The sequence below is a fragment of the Gorilla gorilla genome, chromosome 20, assembly GCF_029281585.2.
Source record: "Gorilla gorilla gorilla isolate KB3781 chromosome 20, NHGRI_mGorGor1-v2.1_pri, whole genome shotgun sequence".
Taxonomy (NCBI): Eukaryota; Metazoa; Chordata; class Mammalia; order Primates; family Hominidae; genus Gorilla; species Gorilla gorilla.
In genome coordinates, this window is record NC_073244.2 from 49,646,177 (window position 1) to 49,670,939 (window position 24,763).

General features: G+C 47.2%; 1 protein-coding gene across 3 annotated transcripts; it reads right to left on the minus strand.

The window, feature by feature from the left end:
* Positions 1-552: 552 nt before the first annotated feature.
* LOC101142648 (WD repeat-containing protein 87) lies at positions 553-24,678 on the minus strand. Of its 3 annotated transcripts, none has more exons than XM_019014344.3 (6): positions 24,596-24,678; positions 14,151-14,271; positions 12,121-12,291; positions 8,559-11,437; positions 7,526-7,794; positions 553-6,225 (listed from the first exon to the last, which is right to left on the minus strand). In XM_019014344.3, exons 2-6 carry the CDS (start codon positions 14,223-14,225, stop codon positions 905-907), a joined length of 8,715 nt encoding a protein of 2,904 aa, XP_018869889.3. In that variant the 5' UTR covers positions 14,226-14,271; positions 24,596-24,678; the 3' UTR covers positions 553-904. The 3 variants fall into 3 exon arrangements, with proteins under 3 accessions (XP_018869889.3, XP_018869888.3, XP_055225229.1); XM_019014343.3 differs by having other exon boundaries at positions 24,512-24,638; XM_055369254.2 differs by lacking the exon at positions 12,121-12,291 and having other exon boundaries at positions 24,596-24,659.
* Positions 24,679-24,763: the final 85 nt, after the last annotated feature.

Genomic DNA, 24,763 nt, shown 5'->3' on the forward strand with positions numbered 1-24,763 from the left:
ACCATGCCTAGCCTAAACTCTTTTTTCTTTTTTTTTTGCTTTAACTTCAGGTGGCCTCACCCCTTAGTGCCATCCAGTGATGAAGTCACCAGGTGGAGGTGATACTGGCTAAAACTTGAAGATTATTCCTTTACTCTGAGAATCTCCTCAACATCCACCATTCCTGCTATCTGGAACTCAAGTCATCAGCATACAGAACTACAATCAGAAAAAGAGTCAGTCCCACTGTAGGCCCCCAAATACTAAGGGACAAAATGTTGCATCTTCTGATTCTAAAGCCCATTCTCTTTCCACTATACCAATACCCCTCAAATTCATGCCAAATGTACATTAGTTTTTGTGTCTGGTACTTTCCTTCTTAGAGTGCTTGGGGAGGATGGTGGGAAGGAATGAAGAGGACAAGGACAGACTCATCCGCCTCAATACATCCACATAGTGGACACCACTGTCTTTTGGGAAGCTTCCCCCTCTCTCAGGAGTACGTGAGTAAGTTGTTTCCCTGGCTACCTTCCTGGGGAACCAAAGTTTGCGGGGAAAGAACACATCAAAGTGTTTGTTGCAAACAAGAACCTCCTCTTTATTCCACATATAGAAGCTGTGTTTCCAGAGCTGGGAAAGGGCTTCGACCTGGCCCTACCTCTGTGTGGGCCTAGAGATGAAGGTCTAGGGCCGGGCGTGGTGGCTCATGCCTGTAATCCCAGCTACTTGGGAGGCTGAGGCATGAGATTTGCTTGAACCCAGGAGGCGGAGGTTGCGGTGAGCTGAGATCGTGTCATTGCACTCCAGCCTGGGCAATAAGACTGAAACACAGTCTCAAAAAAAAAAAGAGAGAGAGAGATGAACTAGGTAACTAGGCCTTTCTCCAGTTGGCAATGAAAAGTCCCAGCCTCCAGTCAGTCCCAAATTAGAGAGTGGGAGCAACGGTGTGTGTCAGTGCCTTGGTGAGATGAAGATCAGCTTCAGGCAGGCTCTTCCAGGCAAGTTCTAAGATCCCATACCGGGCAATGCCCACGGGAAGGATGGTGCGCACACAGTTCTGCCACGGGAGGGGTACCACACCCTGGAACTCCTGAGGACTTCTAGGAGTATGAGAACTGCCACAAAACAGGCAGCAGAACAGCCGTTCCCCGGGAACTAGCTCTGTGGCTTTTAGGGCCTCTTCGTAGATGATCTCTTGGGGTTGAGGTTCCTCTCTCATTAGCAGCTCCTGAAGCAGCTTCTGGATTCTGGGGGACTTAAGTTGGTACAGGTCCATGAGCTGGTAGAACTGTTCCATCCAAGCAGTGCTGTCTTTTGGATATCGCTGCTGCAGCATCCGCAAAACATGGTACAGTGCCACAAATGTCTCCCACAAAGGCAACTCTTCCTTTTTTTTAGAAATGGGCTGTGTCTTCTTCTCTAACTTGGGCAGTTTAGGAAACCTGCGTTTATCCTTAAAATCCCAGAAGTCCTTTTGAAACATCAGTGCCAGGGTTTGTTTTTCCACAGAGGCATGGGCACTTGGAAAAATGTCTCTGGTGGCAGGATAAAAGTATTGCATTTCCATCTCCTTGTGAGCAATGGATATCTGCTGTGCCCTCTCACTTCTGTAAGGTTCTCCTAGAAGATGCCAATTTTTAGCCCTTGGGTCTGGAATCCTCTTGGTAGCTAATGGGGACTTTTGTGTGGGGACAGCCAAAGGTTTTGGCCAGCTCTCCTTTTCCTTTGCTTTTATAGGAGGAATCACTTTCAGGTATTTTGGACTCATGGACTGTCTACTTGAGATCCTTGTGTCTTGTGACTCCAGGGCCTGTCTGTGACGGTACACAATGGCTTCAAGTTTGGCCAGATGCAGCCATTCTAAGTTTCCCTTTGAGGCGAGGTCTTTGAGCAGCTGGCACAGTCTATGGAAACCATCCCTGGAAAGCTGTTCTCCCGCTTCCATTCGTTCTAGGACATGGCGGATCCACTCTACATCTGAGAGGCTTACGTCTGCATGTTGTTCCTTAGCTGGGATTTGGGAGAGAGGTAACTGTACCTCAGTCTGTCCCATCAGAGGTGGATGCTGCAAAAACCACTTCCACCAGGCACCTAGTGGTTTGTGTTGGAGTTCCTCAGCTTCCACGGTCCTCCTTAATATGTGGGACATAAATGGGGTCTTTAAGTCCTGTGCTTGGGACTCCAAAACTGTACCCAAAACATGTGGAGGTATGGGTTCATATTTTCCCATCACTTCTCTTTCTTTATTAATTGTCCCTAAGAATTTCCTGGGTATTTCAACTACTGTGGCCTTTTTCTCTTCCCAGGATATTTGTTTCTCCGGCACTGGCACTGGTGTTTTCTCTTTCATCTCCAGAGCTGTTGACATCAGTTTATTCAAAGGGCTTTTTAGAACTCCTAGTCTTATAGCCCCGCCTTTGCCATGAGTAACTCCTCTTAAAATGGAAAGGACTCTTTCCCTTCCTCTTAGGCTCTTTCTTCTTTGTTCTTGTAACTTAAATTGTTTTTCTTTTTTTAAGATCTCTTTTTCCCTGTCCACCTCTTCTTCCAATGAGCAGCTCTCCTCTTCCTCTTCCTCGTCACTCAAACTTTCTGTCTCTTCCTCACTCATAATTACTTCTTTCTCCTCAAACACTTCTTCCTTCTCCTGAACCTCCTCCTTCTTCTTTTCCTTTTTCTTCTTCTTCTTCTCCTCCTCCTCTTCTTTCTCCACTTGCTTCTCCTCCCCTTCCTCCTCCTCCTCCTCCCTTTCCTCTTCTTCCTCCCTTTCCTCCTCCTCCTCAGAAGACAAACTCTCTTGCTTTTCTAGTTCATCTAACAGGCTTTCCATTTCTTCAGAAAAATGCTCTTCACTTTCCACTTCATCCACTTGACTGGAAAACTTTTCCTTTGGTTTGTCAACTCTCTTGGCCTCTTTCCTCTTTCTCCACCTTCGTTTAAGGAATGGGATTACCTCTTCTTCTTCTATTCCTCCTTCCTCTTCATCATCCAGTATGACTTCTGAATGCTCTCTGGCCAATTTGCTCTCTTCCTCAGTCATTTTTTCTTCTTTGTTTATCATTCTTCTCATTTCCTTGGCCAGTTTTCTCTGCTTCCGAGCCAGTTTCTTCTCATCTTTAGTCAGTTCTGATCGTTTTTCAGAAAAATCCCACTCTTTGATATCCAGCTTACTCTGTTCTATACTCAATCTGCTCTCCTTAACAAAGAGTGCCCTCTTCATCTTTGTCATTTTTATTTCTTCCTGTGTTAGTTTCCTTTCATCCCTGGTTAGTTTTTGAAGTGCCTTTAAGATTTTGTTCAGTTTTGCTGGTTCCTTGGAAAGGCTCTCCTTTTTTTTAATCAACTTCCTTGAAGCCTTGGCTAACTTTCTTTGCTCCTGGACAAATATTCTCTGTCCTCTAGTAAATTCCAGTTTTCCTTTGGCAATTTCGCTTTCCTCCATGGCCAATATCCTGTCTTCATGTAGCAGTATCTTCTCCTCTAGTGACAATTTTCTCTCAAATAGTTCTTGTTCAACTTGAGTCATTTTCCTTTGTCTAGAAGTTTCTGGAGTCACTCCCTTAGACAGTGTTTCTTTTCCCTCAACCAGTCTCATCTTCTCCTCAGCCAGTCTTTTCATTTCCAGGTTCAATGCCTTTTCTTCCTTAGCAATATCCAACTCTCCTCTGAGCTGTTTCTTTCCTTGGACCATTGCCTTCTCCAGAGCTAATTTCATTTTTTCCTGGGCCAATTTCTCCTGTTTTTTGGCCAAACTATCCTCTACTTGGACCAATTTTTTCTCTGTTTCAGCCAGTTTCTCCTTCTTCTTGATCACGGTCTCCTTTTCCTGTGTCAGCTTCTCCTCTACCTGAGCCAGTATCTTCTTGAACATTCCCAATTTGTTCTTTACTTGCACTAATTGCTTTCTGCTGTGGGTGAGTCTTTCTTTGTTATAGAGTAGGTTCTCTTTCCTCTGAGCCAATTTTTCCTTCTCCTGGGCCAGATTCTTCTTTTCCTGATCCAGATTCTTCTTCTGGTACAGTATCATCTTGTTCTTTGTGAGTTCTTCCATGCTGTTGATCCATCTTTCCCTTTTCTGGGCCAGTTTCATCTTCTTCTCAATCAATTGCTCCCTTTTCCATCCCAGTCTTTCCTCTTCCTCAGGCATTTTTTCCTTGTGCTGGGCCAGTTTCTCCTTTTCCTGGATCAGCAACTCTTCTTCCTGGGCCAGTTTTGTCTCTTCTTCAGACAGTTTCTCCCTTTGCCAGGCCAATGCCTCCTCTTCCTCAGCCAGTTTCTTCTTTTCCTCAACCAGTTTCCCCTCTTCCTGATTCAGTTCCTCTTCTTTCCAAGACAGTTCTTCCATGTCCCATTCCAGTTCCTCCAATTCCTGGGCCAGCTCCTTTTCTTGCCAGTCCAGATTTTGTTCCCTCTGGAGCAGTTCTTCCACTTTCTGGACCAATATGTTTTTCACCTCAGCCAGTTTCCCTCCTTTCTTTGCTAGTTTCTCTTCTTCTCTAGCCACTTTCTCCCATTTCTTGGCCAGTTTCTTCCTTTTCTGGGCCAATTTCTCTGCCTCCTGGCTTAGCTTCTCCCCTCTTTGGGCCAGTGTTTCCTCTTTCTGGGCAAACTTACCCTCTGCCTGGGCCATTTCCCTGTCATCCTGGGTTATTTTCACATATGCCTGGGCCAGTTTTCTCTCTTCCTGGGCCAACTGTCTCTCTTCTTGTGCAAGTTTCTCTTCTTCTTGTGCTAATTTCCTCTCTTCTTGGGCTCGTTTTTTTTCAGCTCGGGCTCGTTTCCTGTGTATTCTGGCCTGTTTGTGTTCTTCTTGGATCTGTCTCTGCTCTTCTGTGACCTGCTGTTCTTTTTCTTCCCCCTCCCGAGACACTTCTTCCTCCAAAGTCACTTCTTCCTCATCCTTGTACTGTTGCTCCTTGGACTTAGATGATAACATATTTTCCCAGACTTGTTTCCACTCCTCCCATTTCAGCTTCTTGTCCTCCTGAAGCATTTCCTCCTCCGGGGATAGCTTCTCTCCAGCCTGATGTAGTTTCTCCTCTTCCTGAAGAAGCCTCTTCTCCCATTCTTCCTTCCATGCCTTCCAGGATTTCCTTGTCTCACCATGGACCTGTTTCCACTCATCCCAGGCCTTTTTCCAGTCCTGCCAAGATGGTGTCCTCTCAATCATAACCGGTTTTCCTTCTTGTTTGACCACTTTCTCCTCTAGTGTGGCCATTTCCTCCACTTCCTCACTCATATCCCTCTCTTCTTTGGTCATTTCCCTCTTTATTTTTCCTACTTTTCTTTCCTTCTGGACAGCTTTCTTCCCTTGCTTAGGTGACTTCTGAAAGGTTTTCTTCTCTTCTTTCTTTGATATTTCTTTTCCCATGGTTACATTACCTGGTTCTAAAAAAATAACTTTCTCTTTCTTGCCCTTTTTCAAAATCACTTGGGTTTCCTCCAAGCCCAGCATGTCTCTTGCTTTCTTTTGTGCTTGTTCTTCTTCCCTTGGCATCACTTCCTTGTGTCTGATCACCTCTTGGGTCACACCTTGTATCATGTCCTCTCTAATTGCTCCTTCCTGGGTAAAAATTGGTTTCTTCTCTGGCGGGACTACATCCCAATCAAGGTCCTCAAGTAGAACCTTACTTTCTTTCTTCAATAGGGGGCAGATCTCCTGAAAGAGTTCCCAGCTGGGGTGCCTATCTACCAGCGTCTCCTGAGCAAATGTCACTAGCTCAGCGTTTAGATTTTCTGACATTTTTGTTTGGGAACCAGATATCCTCAGGGTCATAAGACGACATAGATCGTCCCTCCATGATGAGCCATCTCCAGTGGTTGACCTGCGGCGAGATATTCCAGAGGCTCCCCGCCCTTGGATTTTAACCTTTTTAGTAACTGGCTGTTCCATTACAGGAGGCGTAGTTTCCTCAGTTATAACTTTGGCTGCTTTTCCCTTCTTTTTGTGCTTCTTTTTGAGTTTCTGAGCTGTTGCTTTCTTGTCTCTTTTGTCACGTATTTTCCGCAGCCTCTTCAGGGTCAATGCAATGTGATCCTTCGAGATATCTTTCTCTTGAGAATCAACATCTTTTGAGAGCTTTATTACACTGGTGCTTGAAGACCATTTGGAATAGACGGATGCTTCCTCCATCTCAACTGGTGCGGCCTCAGTCCCACTTTCATCCTCTAAGAGGCCTGGCTCTGTGCTCATCTGTTTAGAGTCTCTCTCTTTTGTCTTCTTGAGACCCCGCAACCATTTTTGGCCTGCAGTAAAAATCGAGAGATGGAGGTAAGCAAAGTATGGGAAGCTAAATGAAACCCTTCCCAATATTAGGTGTGAGCTAAGAAGAACTGTCATAAAAGAAGTAGCAACAGAGAGAACTGAGGCCTTAAAAAAAAAAAAAAGCATTCTCTTTGCTTTATTCCTAGCCCCCTACTCCTGCCAAATCCTAGAGAGCTAGGCCTTAGAGTCTTCCTGAGTTTGAGTGGATCCTTCCTTAGAAAGTCTTTTTTTTTTTCATTGCTTTCATAAAAATCAATTTTACTGAGGTATAATTTAAACAGGATATACCCATTTTAAGCAAACAGTTTGATGAGTTTGAAAAATGTATACACTTTTGTAATTACTGCAATCACAATCAGGATATAAGGCATTTCTATTATCCCCCTAAATTCCCTCCTATATAGTGTCCCAGTCAACATCTATCTACCCTTAACCTCTGGCCCTAGGCAACCACTGATCTGCTTTCTGTGACTGTAGATTCATTTGCCTTTTTTAGGATTCCAAATAAATAGAATCATTAAAAAATGTGCTCTTTTGTGTCTGCTTTCTTTCAATAGTTTTTGAGATTCTTCCATGTTGTTGCATGTATCACTCTTTTTTATCACAGTAGTATTTCAGCTTATGAATACACTATAATTTCCTTATCTATACACTTTTTTAAAAAATTATACTTTAAGTTCTGGGATACATGTGCAAAACGTGCAGGTTTGTTACATAGGTGTGCAGGTTTGTTACATAGATATACAGGTGCCATGGTGGTTTGCTGCACCCATCAACCCATCATCATCTACATTAGGTATTTCTCCTAATGCTAGACCTCCCTTAGTCCCTCACCCGAGAGTGTCTTTTCTATGATGAGATCTTTCCACTTATCTCTCTTCCCACCTGGTATATCTCTCTTTTTTTTTTTTTAGATGGAGTTTCGCTCTGTCACCCAGGCTGGGGTACAGTGGCACCATCTCGGCTCATTGCAACCTCCACCTCCTGGGTTCAAGTGATTCTCCCAGCTCAGCCTCCCAAATAGCTGGGATTACAGGCACCCACCATCATGCCTGGCTAATTTTTGTATTTTTAGTAGAGACGGGGTTTCACCATGTTGGCCGGGCTGGTCTCGAGCTCCTGACCTCAAGTGATCTGCCCACCTCAGCGTCCCAGTGCTGGAATTACAGGCATGAGCCATCATGTCCCGCCAGCCCACCTAGTATCTCTTGATCCACTTTAACCCTAACTACCCTGCCTCTTGGGGACCCTGAGGCACAGACCAGATTACCCCTTACATACTATGCTTTTTGACTCCTGCTCGGCCTCGTCTTTGGCCTTTGCTGGGCTTGATGGCCACTTCAGATTCTTCAGAAACTGTAGGAGGTTTCAGGGAGGATTTAAGTTCAGAAGGCTTTGAGACATCTAAAGAAAAAGCCGGCTTTTCATCTCTATGTGACAGGGTCAGGTTTTCATTCAATCTCTGCTCCACTTGAGTGGAAAGGATTTGGAGATCTGTGGCCCGCATCCCCAGCAGATTGTCCAGGGGTTCCTCCCCGATCATCTGCTGCCTATGAAAGTCAAAAGAGAAGAAGGACTATGCTGAGTCAGGAACAAAAGGGAGAATGGGAAGCAAAAAAAAAAAGGGTTGTGGAACAGGCAGGAGGCTTGGCAAAGTGGCCAAGAGAGATGGCATATGCAGAGGAAAATAATGGCTGAGACAAAAGAAACTATCTAGGAAGCCAAGATGGCAATGAATGGAGTGATCTGTATTGGAGGCTGTAGAAGCAGGAGAAAAGGATGAAAATGGAACTTGAAGAAGTAGCGGACACATAGGAAAAGCAATGGAGAAAGGGGTGAGCAGGCCAGGTATGGTGGCTCATGCCTGTACTCCTAGCACTTTGGGAAGCCAAGGTGGCAGGAAGATTTCTTGAGCCCAGGAGTTCGAGACCAGCCTGGGCAATATAGTGAGACTCTGTCTCTACAAACAATTAGCCAGCGTGGTGGTGCATGCTTGTAGCCCCAGCTACTCAGAAGGCTACGGCAGGAGGATTGCTTGAGCCTGGGAAGCAGAGGTTGTAGTGAGCCAAGATCGCGCCACTACACTCCAGCCTGGGCAACAGAGTAAGACCCTGTCTCAAAAAAAGAAGGAAGAGGAGGAGGAAGAGGAGTGAACAGTCAGGGCATTGTCAAGGATAGTCATCTAGGAGTGAGCAAAGGCTATGAGAAAGAAGAAACATCAGGGAGAATTAATGAACAGGGATGAAGAAATAGCAAAGGAAAGGAGGGGGAAAATGGGGAATGGGGTGAAGAATTGAGGGAAGCACAAACTTACTGCATCTCCCGAAAAGTCTCTTGTTTTTGGGTCAGCTGTAAGAGTGAGGTCCTAGAGTGGATTCCAATCTCAGCCATGAGGCTTAGGGTCTTGATCCTCACTCTTTCATCCTTGTCCATTAATCCTTGAGCCAGAGGCATGGCAAAAAGATGAGTAATCATTCCTAGACGCTTCAGCCCTTCCCAAGCTAGTTCTCGGATCAGCGGGTTGGAATTGGTTGTATCATCCAGTAGCCGACGGGCTGTCTCAGAGCGTAGGGCTGGGGACACCTGGTAAGAGGCAAAGATTTGCCCTAGTGCACCAACACAGCACTGGTACTTCAGCAAGGAAGCATGGGGCATAATATTGAGCATTGTCTCAATCATGCTATTAATGGTTATTTCACTCATCTTTCTTCCCAGCCAACTTCGGTTTGCTCCATCTGTAAGGACACTATAGGTTACATCCTTGGAAAGTCTCATTTCTAGGAAGTGTTCATCCTCCTCCTTCTTCTTTGGATATTCTATATTACTTATAGCTCTTACCCTGCTGTGCCAGAAGAAGAATTCTTGAGACCTGTCCCATTCCAGCTCCCGCTGGGGTGCATGCAGGTTGCACTGTAGGTATATTGGGGTGCCCTCTGGCCAAAGACGGGCACGAATCACTGAATTGGGGATATAGCAGTCAGGGGCAAAAAGCCATTCCCGCCCATGACCAAAGTAGTATCGCAATATCTGATAGGGGTTGAGTCCATCCCAGCTAGTCAGTTGTAGCTGGGGAGGAAGCACATAATGGCATTGGTAACGTTTGCTCACCTGCATCCAATCTTCCATGTCCTGCAAAGAATAATGCATGGAGGAACGCAGTAACACTGGGCTCCCTTCCTCATCTTCTTCTATCACATGTGGCACAGAATGGTCAAAGGCAATGGCCCGGTTGTTGACAAGTTTCTCCAGACCCACTAATTTCTGTTGCGCTTGTCCAGGGTAGATGTACTTGGGCACAAACATGGTTTCAAAGGAGAAGAAGAAGCTTGGTATGAAAGGCTTAGGGACTTCCAGTACTTCATCTGATATGCTCATAAAGGAAAGGCGAGTCAGCAGGGCTGGGGGAAGCAATTTTAAACAGGACACTAGGTAAAGACTCTGGTTAAAAGTCACAAGCAGGTCACCCCGGTCATTTGCAAAACAGACTGGGCCAAAGTGCAGTGATGAGTCCAGAATGGCTATGAGTCTGCCATGGAAGTCCCAGATCCGAACAGAGCCATTGGCAGAACCTGTGACAAAAAGACTCAAGGAGAGGCAGACATCAAAGGATGTGATGGCACACAGGTGCAGAGGCAGTGTTTCTATGAATTTCAAGCCATTCTGTGACCCAGAGGACAGAAAATCATGGAACTTCCAGAGACGCAGGCAGTTTGTCTCTGTGATGGCACCCACAGACTTGGGCAAGAGTATCAGATGTGTTAGGTGACAGCTGCTGAGAATGCTGGCGAGAGGCCGCAGTTGTACTTTGACCCCATCAAGCACAGCTTCTGACAGGTGCACATAGTCATCCATTCCATAGGAACAGAGCAGAGAGTTTCCTTGGCCACCAAAAATCCCTCCAGACAGCGTGGAGAGTGCCAGTACGGCGCCAAAGTGCATGAATTTTTCTAATCGAGCACAGCTGTGCTGGGAGAGCACTCTTATCACACCATTCTGGTGCCCAGAGAATATCAGTCCCTCTAGACCCCGCCCCAAGTTGAAATGCCCATAAGCCAGGCATTGTACAAAGTCCTGAGAATTTGGTGAGGTGCCTAAGAGATACTTGGCTGGGCAAGGGCAGCGGGTTGTGTCAAATACCAGAACCTCTGAGCTGCCTGTTGCTACAAAGAGCTCCTCTTTACCTGGGTCGTAGGCCCAATCCACAGCCCGGTCCAGGATTGAGAAGGGCCAGGTGATAACCAGAAGGTCCCCTGTTACTGGGGACACAAAGCGCAACAAGCTATCCTCGGTGGTACACAGGATCCGGAACCAGTTATTTCCACAGTAGACCCGACGCAACTGCTGGGGAGCAGAGCCACAGACATTGAAGAGGCTGTAGAAGCAGGGCAGGCGGCGCAAGGAAAAACTATGCGCAGTTTGGCAGAAGAAAGTAATGCTGTCAATAAACTGGAGCCGGTACAGCTCCTCACCAAGCTCTAGCCGCCGAAGCAGGCTCCCTGAAGTCAGGTTCCACTCCTTGATTAGGCTGTCACTACCAGCTGTTAGCAGGGTGTGGGCCTCTGGTCGGCTGCGGATACAGATCACTCCTGATTGATGGGCCTGGAAACTGTGGAGTGGATGGCCCTGCTGGAGGCTCCAAACTTGGATTTCCCCAGCTTGATTTCCAGCATAGAGAAAGCCCTGATCAAAACAGGTGAAGCAGCAGGTGATGGAGGAGCCGCTGCTGGTGGACATGAACCTCTTTACCTCTCCCAGCTGGCCCTTGCCCTGGTGCATAAGGACCCTCACCACCGTCTCACACAGGGCCAGGAGGGAGCCACTGGGACCATTCAGCACGATGTCCTGGACAAGCTCATCACCTGGCATGGAGACCATGTGGGCTATTTGGAGGCCCGTGCCACCTCGCTCAATGACCCAGGTCACCACTGCCCCCAGGATGCCAGACAGAAGCATCTTCATTTCCGGGTCATAGCAGAGGCAGCTGATGTTGAAGCGGCAGGGCACTTTACCCAGGGGTTTGAATGCCCGAAAGTGGTCCCCAAAGAGTCGCAGGATCAGGTCACCACAGTAGACCACGAGGATATGAAAGGAGCCCGCATGGACCATGGACTGGATGGGTGGCAATCGTTCAGTCATGGAGAATGTTCTTTTCTCAACCATGTCCTCAGTTTTGCTCTTCATCCATGCTACAGCCTAGAAGAGAATAAGAAGGAAACTGCCTAGGCCGGGTGAGGTGGTTCATGCCTGTAATCCTAGCACTTTGGGAGGCCGAGGCGGGTGGATCACCTGAGGTCAGGAGTTTGAGACCAGCCTGGCCAACATGGTGAAACCCCATCTCTACTAAAAATACAAAAATTAGCTGGGTGTGGTGTCAGTGCCTGTAATCCCAGCTACTCGAGAGGCTGAGGCAGGAGAATCGCTTGAATTCGGGAGGCAAAGGCTGCAGTGAGCCAAGATTGCGCCACTGCACTCCAGCCTGCATGACAAAGCGAGACTCCGTCTCAAAAAAAAAAAAAAAAAAAAAAAAGATGAAACTGCCTAGAGCTGATGGTAGGGCAGAATATTCCCTTATTTCCCCATGTTTTGTGTTAAGGAGGAATTGGAGGACTCAAGTGATTTTATCCCTTGGTGATGGGAATTGGAAATACGGTAGAGGCAGGAATCCTAGGACCCTTTTCCTAACCTTGGTTTATTTCGGGGGAACCATACAACCTACTCAACATGAGGACTATAATTGGAGAAAGGATGAGGAGAGATTTCTGGTTCCAGACCACATTCATTCATGGGGAATATCCTCCTTTGTCAATCTGGGCTAACAGTTATATGGGCATGGCTCTCAGAGAATGGGCCAAGAAGGGTAAGAAAGGCAGTCTTACTTGTATTTCTTTTGTGCTTGATGTCACCCAAGAGAGGGAGGCGAAGAAGTGGGCATCACTGAAATAATAGCATACACACGGCATATTTTGAGGATAGCGAGACTCTTTGAACAGTACCTGGGACCGGTCACTCAGCACAACTAGGCAGTTCTTTGGGTCTTCCGAAGGTTGCTAGAGAGAGGCGTGGCATAAACTAAGAGGCCAGGGCACAGAGGCACTAAATATATTCTCGCACAAGTCACAGTTGGAGCAGTTCCCAAAGTCATGCCTCCCACCCGAAGGACCTACTCCTGTTACACTCACACGTGCATAACTTATCACCTGTGGCACAGCTATACTTCACAAGCATGTAACAAATCCCCCAATGCATGAGGGAACACAACTCTGCAGAGTCTCTGTGTGCAAATTTTATAGTGTGAACACAGGGAAAAATGATGTTCTTTTCAACATGAAGTTAGCCATGCCTGCCCTCTAACATTCTTTTTTTGTTTGTTTTTTAGATGGAGTCTCTTTCTGTTGTCCAGGCTGGAATGCAGTAGCGTGATCTCAGCTCACTGCAACCTCTACCTCCCAGGTTCAAGCGATTCTCCTGCTTCAGCCTCTCAAGTAGCTGGGACTACAGGCACATGCCACAAGGCCCTGCTAATTTTTTGTATTTTTAGTAGAGATGGAGTTTCACCATGTTGGTCACGCTGGTCTTGAACTCCAGACCTCAGGTAATCCACCCGCCTCGGCCTCCCAAAGTGCTGGGATTACAGGCATGAGCTACTGAGTCCAGCCCCCTCTAACATTCTCGCTTGTGTGTAGAAGGTACATGTACCATAAAAGACACAATATTTAACAGAATAGTCAGGCAAGTATATCACCTTACGCACACATGGAATATAGCAGAGTCTCCCAAAGTCAGTGCAGCTCTAAGTTACTGAAGCTTAAAGCTGCACTAAGTGAGACTCTTGGGACACCCTATCTGGCCTTTAAATTTGACAGAGGACAAGCATTTATACAATATATATATTATCCCATGGTGATAGAGCACGTGCTATGAAACATGCATCTGGGATCCTGTTTTTTTTTTGTTTTGTTTTGTTTTTTTGAGACAAGATCTCGCTCTGTGGCCCCAGGCTGCAGTGCAGTGGCCTGATTTCGGCTCGTTGCAACCTTTGCCTCCCGGGTTCCAAGTGATTCTCCTGCCTCAGCCTCCCGAGTAGCTGAAACTACAGGCACGGGCTACCACACCCGGCTAATACTTTGTATTTTTAGTAGAGACGGGATTTCACCATGTTGCCTAGCGTGGTCTTGAACTCCCGAACTCAGGTGATCTGCCTACCTCGCCCTGGCAAAGTGCTGACATTACAGGCATAAGCCACCACGCCTGACCCTGGGATCCTTGTATGCAGAGCCAACCATAGCAAAACTGAGCTTGGCAACTGTTTTCTCTGGTGCCTCCTCCCCTGTTTTAAAAAATCTCTCAGCCAGGTGCGGTGGCTCATGCCTGTGATCCCAGCACTTTGGGAGGCCGAGGCGGGCAGATTGCCTGAGCTCAGGAGTTCACGACCAGCTTGGGCAACATGGTGAAACCCTGTCTCTACTAAAAATACAAAAAATTAGCTGGGCGTGGTGGCATGCACCTGTAGTTTCAGCTACTTGGGAGGCTGAGGCAGGAGAATTGCTTGAACCTGGGAGGCTGAGGTTGCAGTGAGCCGAGATCATGCCACTGCACTCCAGCCTGGGCGACAGAACGAGACTGTGTCTCAAAATAAATAAAATAAAATAATAGAAAAACTCTCTTTCCAGAAGGTCAGTTCCTCTTACAATCCTCCAGAGTGTCCACTTTCCACTATCAAAATGTCCTTGCGAGAAGTCTGTGACTCATGCAAATTGATGGCCCACCTCCTGCTAAGGTGGTGACTATAGTATACCCTGTTTGCTTCCTGTTCTCAAGGACAATCTGTGGCTCTTCTGAAATGCTCATGACTGTAAGACAGGTAGCAGCCAACCTATAATATGTTTACGTCCTACATATACATTACCTTGCTTTTATTTATGGTGTCATTTAGGAGGAGTTTTAAATCTTTCCACAGGGGAATGAGCCTGGGGGAAGACATCACTGTAAGACTCCCTTGGCCCTCCTGAGGACTGTTGCTTAAAAACCTGTGGGAATCCAAAAGAGCCCAGCTTAGTCACTGCCATTTTCCAAGGAGCTAGGAATCAGAAAGCAAGAACAATGAACTCATGTTTATTGAACACCTTCTGAAAGTCAGGAACTGTGCACAAGACATACCTTCTCATTTCATCCACTCTACAGCCCAGTAAGGTAGGCATTATCTCATTTTATAGATGAGAAAACTGAGGCTTGGAGAGAGCAAATTGGGAGTGAATCTTAGCATGTTCCTATCGTAACCCAGTAACATATATGGGTGAGAGAACCAGAGAAACCGAGAGAGGGGCTGGGAAAGAATACCCTCACAGGCAAATAATAGTCCTTCACATTTTGTGGTGTGTCCGGAGAGCATTTTGTGAAGACTGTGGGTTCTCAAAGTATGGCCCCTGGACCTCCTGAACCAGGATTCCTGGGGGTAAGTTTTATTTTATTTTATTTTATTTTATTTTATTTATTTATTTACCTATCTATTTTTGAGACAGAGTCTCGCTCTGTCACCCAGGCTGGAGTGCAGTGGCCCAATCTTGGCTCATGCAACCTCTGCCTCCCAGGTTCAAGCGATTCTCCTGCCTCAGCCTCCCGAGTAGCTGGAATTACAGGCACGTGCCACCATGCCCAGCTAACTTTTGTATTTTTAGTAGAGATGCGGTTTCACCATGTTGGCCAGGCTGGTCTTGAACTCCTGACCTCAGGTGATCCACCCACCTCAGCCTCCCAAAGTGCTGGGATGACAGGCGTGAGCCACTGCGCCTGGCCACCTGGGGGTAAGTTTAAAAAAAAAATAAAGCCGGGCACGGTGGCTCACGCCTGTCATCCCAGCACTTTGGGAGACCAAGATGGGCAGATCACAAGGTCAGGAGATCAAGACCATCCTGGCTAACACAGTGAAACCCCGTCTCTACTAAAAAATACAAAGAATTAGCCGGGCGTGGTGGTGGGCGCCTGTAGTCCCAGCTACTTGGGAGGCTGAGGCTGGAGAATGGCATGAACCTGGGAGGCAGAGTTTGCAGTGAGCCGAGATCACACCACTGCACTCCAGCCTGGGCGACAGAGTGAGACTCCATCTCAAAAAAATAAAAAAAAATTTAAAAATCAGGTGATCCTCCTGCCTCAGCCTTCCAAGTAGCTGGGACCACAGGCATGCACCACCATGCCTGGCTAACTTTTCAAACTTTCTTTTTGTAGAGATGGGGTTTTGCTTTGTTGCCCAGGCTGGTCTTGAACTCCTGGGTTCCAGCTTTAGCCTCTCAAAGTGCTGGGAATACAGGTGTGAGCCGCAACACCGACCTGTAGGTGTTAAAATGCATATTCCTGGGCTCCGCCCTAGACCTACTGAATCAGAACCATGGAAGTGGGACCCCAGAACCTCCACTTGTAATGAACTCCCTGGGTGATTCTACTGACATTTCCTCCTGAAAAAGGAACTGGAGATACGGGGCACCCAGGAATAAGAGTCAGCCCCAGCTAGCACATATGGAGAGAGGATCCAGCCATTTGGCCTTGCAGGCTTCCCTGGCTGTGTGGAATCAGGTAGCTCCTTTTTTTTTTTTTTTTTTGAGACAGAGTTTTGCTCTTGTTGCCCAGCCTGGAGTGCAATGGCACAGTCTTGGCTCACTGTAACCTCCGCCTCCTAGGTTCAAGTGATTCTCCTGCCTCAGCCTCCTGAGTAGCTCGGATTACAGGTATGCACCACCACGCCCAGCTAATTTTGTATTTTTAGTAGAGACGGGGTTTTACCATGTTGGCCAGGCTGGTGTCAAACTCCTGACCTCAGGTGATCCACCCACCTTGGCCTCCCAAAGTGCTGGGATTACAGAGGTGAGCCACCAACCTCGGCCTCAGGTAGCTCTCTTACGGGAGGTACATCTGCTGTTCACTGTCCTCTTCCCCGTTCCCTTTTCTTTGGCCTTCATGAGGACAAACCTCTACTTTTCCTGGTTGTACAGTGAATTACTTTTAACATACCCCCTCTGTCAGGGAGTCTGTCACTACCGGTGGGACAATTGGCTAGTTTTTCCTCTTTTGTAAAATGAAAATGCCACTGTTGCTTATGTTACAGGATTGTTGCAAAGATTAAATAGGATCATTTATGTGAAAACCCTTTTAAGTATACTCTGAAGTGACAGACACTTACGACTGCTGTTTGTAGGCTGGCCTAGTTCTCAGACAGGTGACCACTCTATTTCCTTCCAACTCATACTTGATGCTTTTCAGCTGCTCTGGAAACATGACAGTTAAATTTATAGTCTGGCCAGCAGAGGGCAACGGAGGCCAACCTTTCCTGCCAGATGTAGAAGAACTTCATCCGTTTAGAGAAATGGTGGGAACTTGTTAGAAATGCAAATTATTGGGCCCCACCCCAGACCTACTCAATTGGAAATTCTGAGATTAAGGCCCATCAATGAATAATTGTTGTTGCTGCCCATCAATCTGAGATTAAGGCCCATCAATCTGAGATTAAGGCCCATCAATGAGTTGTTGCTGTTGTTGTTTTGTTTTGTTTTTAAGACATAGGGTTTTGGCTGGGCACCGTGGTTCACGCCTGCAATCCCAGCACTTTGGGAGGCGGAGGAGGATAGATCACCTGAGGTCAAGAGTTCGAGACTAGCCTGGCAAATATGGTGAAACCCCGTCTCTACTAAAAATACAAAAATTAGCTGGGCGTTGTGGCAGGCGCCTGTAATCCCAGCTACTCTGGAGGCTGAGGCAGGAGAATCACTTGAACCCAGGAGGCAGAGGCTGCAGTAAACCGAGATTATACCACTACACTCCAGCCTGGGAAAGAGTGAGACTCAGTCTCAAAAAAAAAAAAAAGAAAAAAAAAAGAAAAAAAGAGACAAGGCTTTGCTCTGTTGCCCAGGCTGTAGTGCAGTGGTACCATCATAGCTCACTGCAGCTTTGAACTCCAGAGCTCAAGTGATCCTCCCACTTCAGCCTCCCACATGCTAGGACTACAGGCATATGCCACCAGACCTGGCTAATTTTTGTTTCTTTGTTTGGTTTTTGTAGAGACAGGGTCTCACTATGTTGCCCAGGCTGGCCTTGAGCTCCTGGTCACAAGTGATCCTCCTACCTTGGCATCCCAAAATGCTGGGATTTCAGGCATGAGCCACCACATCTGGCCTATTTTGTTTTTTTGTTTCAATTTTTGTAGAGATGGGAGTGGGGGTGGGGTAGGGATGAGGGGGTGTCACTATGCTGTCCAGGCTGGTCTCTAACTCCTGGCCTCAAGCTTTGGCTTCCCAAAGAAGTGGCTTCCCAAAGTGCTGGCATTACAGGCATGAACCGTTGCACCTTGTTTCAACAATAACCAAAATGTGAAAAACACTGGTTTAGAGAACTGTTGGAGTCCCAATTCATTTGGCCTGGGCTTCCTGAAGCAAGGTCAGCAAAACACACCTTCTGGCGTGCCACAGAGACTTACTCACTGGATTTGGGATGGGGGAAAGCAGCAGGCAAAACTTACCATCATCATCTCACATGCATACAGTGGGTGACAGCCCACAGAAAAGCTTTCAACATCAATCATTTCGTTAGTTCTTGAAAGAATCCTGAGAGGCAGATATCATCATCTCCATTGTACAAAAGAGGAACATGAACTCAAAGAGGAAAAGGGATGTGTTTGAGTCTACAAAGGGCAGATCAAGACTAAGATCCACCGGGTGCAGTGGCTCATGCCTGTAATCCTAGCACTTTAAGAGGCCGAGGCGGGTGGATCACGAGGTCAGGAGTTCAAGAACCAGCCTGGCCAACATGGTGAAACCCTGTCTCTACTAAAAATACAAAAATTAGCCGGGCACGGTAGTGGGCGCCTGTAACTCCAGCTACTCGGGAGGCTGAGGCAGGAGAATCGCTTCAACACGGGAGACAGAGGTTGCAGCGAGCCGAGATCACGCCACTGCACTCTAGCCTCAGTGACAGAGCAAGACTCCGTCTCAAAAAAAAAAAAAAAAAAGAAAGACTAAGATCCAATCCACAGTTCAGGATTCTTCTACTATATCAGAGGAGGAAGAGGTTTTGCTGGCTGATGCGAAGAAGGCTCTCTGATCCACAAATCCACTCACAATGGGAACTTGGGACTGGCTGGCAGCACACACCATCCTGTCTCTTTCCACGCTCCCCAGACTGCATGCTGCCCTCCTGCGATAGCTGTCTCCATTCTGTTCCACTCAACCCTGCACTTGCTGCTCATTCTGAATGCCTTTCAGGCTCTAGTTGATCTGCTTCAGATCCTACACAGCAGTGGAGGCCCCTGTGGGAGTTACCCTAGACCAAAGTGGGAGGCTCACTCGCTTGCAGCCAGAGGTTCAAGGCCAGCCTGGGCAACATAGTGAGACCCTGTCTCTACAAAAAAAAAAAAAAAAATTAGCCAGGCGTGGTGGCATGTGCCTGTGGTCCTAGCTATTTGGGAGGCTGAGGTGGGAGGATCACTTGAGCTCGGGAGGTTGAGGCTGCAGTCAGCTATGATGGCCCCACTGCATGCCAGCCTGGGTGACAGAGCAAAATCCTGCCTTAAAAAAAAAAAAAAAGGCCAGTTGCGGTGGCTCACGCCTGTAATCCCAGCACTTTGGGAGGCTGAGGTGGGTGGATCATGAGGTCAGGAGTTCAAAACCAGCTTGGCCAACATGGTAAAACCCTGTCTCTACTAAAAATACAAAAATTAGCCAGGCATGGTGGCGGGCGCCTGTAATCCCAGCTACTCAGGAGCCTGAGGCAGAGAATTGCTTTGAACCCAGGAGGCGGAAGTTGCAGTGAGCCGAGATTGCAGCACTGCATTCCAGCCTGTGCGATAGGGTGAGACTCCATCTCAAAAACAAAACAAAACAAAAAACACCAAAAAACCCAAACAACAACCACAACTCAGAGTTACCCCACTGGCCCCTTCTTGCGGCCCCGGAGCTGCTGAGAGAGTAGTCGTTTGTAACAAATTTGCAGTCACGGCCATCACTTCCCATATTCCAAATAGCTCCACTGGGTCCCACTTCTCTTGACTGGCCTACAGAGAGAAAGTGGTTGGGACTATTTGGGGGAATATTTCTAGGTGATGAGTGAGAAGGAGGACTTTCAAACCCCAAATCTCTATGTTTATTTAATTTTATGTGGTTTTTTTTTTTTTTTTTTTTTGAGACAGGGTCTTGCTCTGTTGCCCAGGCTGGAGTGCAGTGGTAGAGTCACAGTTCACTGCAGCCTCAAACCCCTGGGCTCAAGCAATCCTCCTGCCTCAGCCTACCGAGTAACTGGGACCACAGGCACACACCCCCATGCCTGGCTAATTTTTTAAAAACTTTTTGTAGATACAGGGTCTCCCTATGTTGCTTAGGTGGTCTCGAACTCCTGGGCTCAGGATCCACCTGCCTCAGCCTCCCAAAGTGCTGGGATTACAGGTATGAGACACTGCACCTGGCCCTCTATGTTTATTTCTTTCTTTATTTATTTGCCACTCTTTCCCACACCATAGACCAGTTTCCTTGGGTTAGCCTCAGAGGATGACATTTGACTCCCTAATCCCAGTACCTGTCCTTAAAAGCAAGTTTGTAGTGAGCTCCAGACGCTTTAATCCCAACAGTCTTGTTTAATATCTTTTATTTCTTTTTCCTTTTTTATTTTTTTTTGAGACAGAGTCTCACTCTGTCGCCCAGGCTGGAGTGCCGTGGCACTATCTTGGCTCACTGCAACCCCCGCCTCTGGAGTTCAAGTGATTCTCCTGCCTCAGCCTCCTGAGTAGCTGGGATTACAGGCATGCACCACCATGCCCAGCTAATTTTGTATTTTTTTTTTAGTAGAGATGGGGTTTTACCATGTTGGCCAGGCTGGTCTCGAACTTCTGACCTCAGGTCATCTGCCCGCCTCAGCCTCCCAAAGTGCTGGGATTACAGGCGTGAGCCACCATGCCCGGCTGATTGTTTAATATCTTAACACAAAGATAATCTAATGGGAGAATTCAAGCTCTGTGGCCAATTTAGCATGAAGGGTATTTGGGACCAACGCATGTTATTCCTGCTGACTGTGGAGACAAACCAGGTCCATGACTGGGTGTTGACACTGGAACTATATTCCTTTTCTTAGCACCAGTCCACCGTAAGGTACAGCATTAGTTGGTGGCCTGAGGAAAGGCAAACCTCCCACGAGCTTTGCCTTGTTAAAGAGAGTTGACTCTAGGGGGCGCTGCACTCCACGACACGGTCAGCCCCCTGGGCTCCCTTTGGCTCACTTGTTGGCTCCAATGTGCTCTGTTACAGGTGAGTGTGAGGGGATCCAGGCAGATTTCTTGCTCCCTAGAGCTTACAGTCATCAAAGAAGAGATATAAAATGGATTACAGTGGGAAATTCTAGGTGATGGGTTATATTATCCTTTAGAACTTTTCTGCAACTTTTAATTTCCTCAAATTAAATTGCAAATTAAATTCAGTTTTAAGAAGGAAAAGTATGAAGTGCTTTGAGTACCTATAACGAGGAGACCTGGCCACCCAAAAGGAAGGTGATGAGTGCGCCACACTGTGAGACAGGGCCCTGCATGGATTATATAACCTTGCAGGTGGTCTCACATTTGGGCACAGGGGTGCAGAAAGTCCAGCTAATATCAGAAGGGCCTAATTAGTTGACTGTAAAGTCAGAGGGGCAACCTAGGCTTACTTGGTTCTTTGAATGACAGTACTGATAAGGAGCCCAAGTTTGTCCCCAGGGCCTGGGAGTGCTACTCTGGCCTTCAGGTGGCTGCATAGCTAGGGCTGGGGGTGGAATGCATTTAACTTTCTTAATGGGAAGAAATAGTTTTCCAGGCTGACAAACATACATTAACAGGGTGGGCTAGTTTCTGTTGGATGGAAGAGTTACCCTGGATCCCTGAGAAGTAAAGACAGTATCCAGGATTAATTAGGTTGTAAAGTAGTAACCAGACGTTTTACATATCTTTTAATTCTTATTTATTTATTTTGAGACAGGGCCTCACTCTGTCACCCAGGCTGGAGTGCAGTGGCACGATCATGGCTCACTGCAGCCTCAACCACTCCGGCTCAAGTGATCCTCCTGCCTTAGCCTCCTGAGTAGTTGGGACTACAGGCTAGTGCTACCACACCTGGCTAATTTTTGTACTTTTTGTAGAGATGGGGTTTCACCATGTTGCCCAGGCTGGTCTCAAACTCCTGGCCTCAAAGAATCCACTTGCCTCAGCCTCCCAAAGTGTTGGGATTACAGGTGTCAGCCACCGCACCCAGCCAATTTGGTTTAATTCTTACAATTATTCTAACGACTTAGCTATTATCCTCCCTGTAATTAAACAACTTTTTTTGTTTTTTGTTTTGTTTTGTTTTGAGTCGGAGTCTCACTCTGGCGCCCAGGCTAGAGTGCAGTGGCGCCATCTCGGCTCACTGCAAGCTCCGCCTCCCAGGTTCACGCCATTTTCCTGCCTCAGCCTCCCGAGTAGCTACAGGCGTCCGCCACCATGCCTGGCTAATTTTTTGTATTTTTAATAGAGACGGGGCTTCACCATGTTAGCCGGGATGGTCTCGATCTCCTGACCTCGTGATCCACCCGCCTCGGCCTCCCAAAGTGGTGGGATTACAGGCATGAGCCACTGCGCCCGGCCATTAAACAACTTTTAAAAACGGACATGGTAAAATATTGAAAATGTACTAAGGAGCAGGTAAGGGAAAAAAAGTCACCTTTTCACACCTGACCAGCTGTCCTTCTGTTTCCCCTTCCCAGAAGTAACTCTGGTTGTGTCTTTCTTTTGTGTGTGTGTGTGCTTTTTTTTTTTTTTTTTTGAGATGGAGTCTCTGTCTGTCGCCCAGGCTGGAGTGCAGTGGCGCGATCTTGGCTCACTGCAACTTCTGCCTCCTGAGTTCAAGTGATTCTTGAGCCTCAGCCTCCCTAGTAGCTGGGATTACAGGCGTGCGCCACCACACCCAGCGAATTTTTTGTATTTTTAGCAGAGATGTGGTTTCGCCATTTTGGCCAGGCTGGTCTCAAACTCCTGACCTCAAGTGATCCGCCCACCTCCCAAAGTGCTGGGATTACAGGCGTGAGCCACTGCGCCTGGCCCTTCTTGTGTGTTTCTAAAGGTGTTCTGTACATACACAAGCATATATATAAAAATATTTTTCTTTTTTTTTTTTTGAGACGGAGTCTTGCTCTGTTGCCCAGGCTGGAATGCAGTGGCGCCATCTTAGCTCACTGCACGTTCCGCCTCCCAGGTTCACGCCATTCTCCTGCCTCAGCCTCCCGAGTAGCTGGGACTACAGGTGCCCGCCACCATGCCCAGCTAATTTTTTCTATTTTTTAGTAGTGATGGGGTTTCACCATGTTAGCCAAGATGGTCTCCTGATCTCATGATCCACCCGCCTTTCCCTCCCAAAGTGCTGGGATTGCAGGCGTGAGCCACTGTGCCCGGCCAAAAATATTTTTCTTATGCAAGTGATAATATACTATATACACTGTTATTCACTTTTCTCTTAATATACCTTTAAGATTAATTCATATTAATACATATAACTCATTTCCCAACAGTTACTAGCTGCAGGGTATTCCACCGTGTGGCTGAACTATCATTTATCCAAATTTCTATTAATGGACATTCGGTAGTTTCCAACCTTTTGCTACTGCAGCTAATGCCGCAAATGAGTATCTTTGTTAGTGCCTCATAACATTTTAATTTTATTTGATTTTAATTAACTTAAATTGTAGAACTGAGGCCAGGCATGGTGGCTCACGCCTGTAATCCCAGCACTTTGGGAGGCCGAGGCTGGCAGATCACGTCAGGAGATCGAGACCATCCTGGCTAACATGGTGAAACCCAGTCTCTACTAAAAATACAAAAATTAGCTGGGTGTGATGGCGCCTGCCTGTAATCCCAGCTACTTGGGAGGCTGAGGCAGGAGAATCACTTGAACCAGGGAGTCAGAGGTTGCAGGGAGCCGAGGTGGGGCCACTGCACTCCAGCCTGGCAACAGAGTGGGACTCCGTCTCCAAAAAAAAAAAAATGTAGAACTGAAGCAATGAAAACATTTTTCCATTAACCTAACTTGGAATAATATTTTGGATATATTTGGGTTAAATAAAATATTAAAATTAATTTCATAGCTGGGTGAGATGGCTCACGCCTATAATCCCAGCACTTTGGGAGGCTGAGGTAGGAACATGTCTTGAGGCCAGGAGTTCAATACCAGCCTGGGCAACATAGCAAGAAAAAAAAAAGTAAATAATAATGATAAATAAAATGAATTTTACCTGTTTATGTAAAAATTAAAATTGCATATGTGGCTTGCATTACACATAAAGACACACACATATATAATTTTTTTTTTTGTTTTTAAAGAGACAGGGTTCTGCTTTGTCGCCCAAGCTGGAGGGGAGTGGTGCAATCATGGTTCACTGCAGTCTCAAACTCCTGGGCTTAAGCGATACTCAGCCTCTTGAATAGCTGGGACTATGGCCACATGCCACCATGCCTAGCTAGTTTTTTAGTTTTAGTAGAGATAGGGTCTTGCTATGTTACCTGGCCAGTCTCCAACTCCTGGCCTTAAGTGATCCTCCTGCCTCGGTGGCTCAAAGTGCAGGGTATATTTCTCTTAGCTAGTATTGCTCTACATTGTTGTAGTCTGGTGGTGGCCTGATATCCCTACTGGACTGAAAGCTCCCTGAAGGTAGGACTCCAGTCTGTCTGGATTTCTCTTGTGTCTCCATAATCACCCAACCTGACATGGAATAGGTGGTTAATCCATTTTTGTTGAATGAGTGGAAAAATGTGCTCTCCCAGGAAGAAACATATGCTTCCCAGCTTCAAGTGTTAGTGAACATCTTCCTAGAAGGCAGGCTGAGGCGGAAAGGGTATTGACTCCGGCTTCTCCACCAGAGGACCTTGCAATTCCAGTCAATTCCCTCGGTAACTCTTATGGAGGAGTGGCAATATACATTAAAAAAGGAGTGTGTGTTGCGGGGTATTCCGCTGCTTGGTTATGTCACCAGGTGGATGAAATTTGGACAAAATTTCCCAAGTTGTAGGTACTCTACAAACACTAGTTACCCTCAGGAATGTGCGATCAACCAAAGAATGCAAGATAACAAGGCCCCTAGGCAGCCCCTGGGTCTTGTGGCTCCCGTCGAAGGCAGAGCTCTGGAGCCGCCTACGCCAGGGAGAGGCGACTACACCTGGGGCCCCTCACCCTCGGGCCTCCTGCACGGGGCGGGGAAGGCAGGGCGTCTCTATCTCAAAGCATCGGCTGCGCCTGTTACCTGCGACAGGATTCCCGACAAGGGAGGGGTACGGCGTGTGCACTCAGGAGCTCCTAGAGCTAGGGGCAGCAACTAAGAAGCTACCTGGCGGATGCTGCGAGAGGACTCCGCCCACAGAACCGTTGGCCCCCAACCCCGCAGCCGGCTGACTTCCCGAGGCCAGGGGTCTGAACGCGCGTGCGCATGGGCGCGCGCCCTCGAAAGAAAAAAAAAAATCCTCTCCGCGGGGGCCCGCGGCAATTTAGGCCGGGG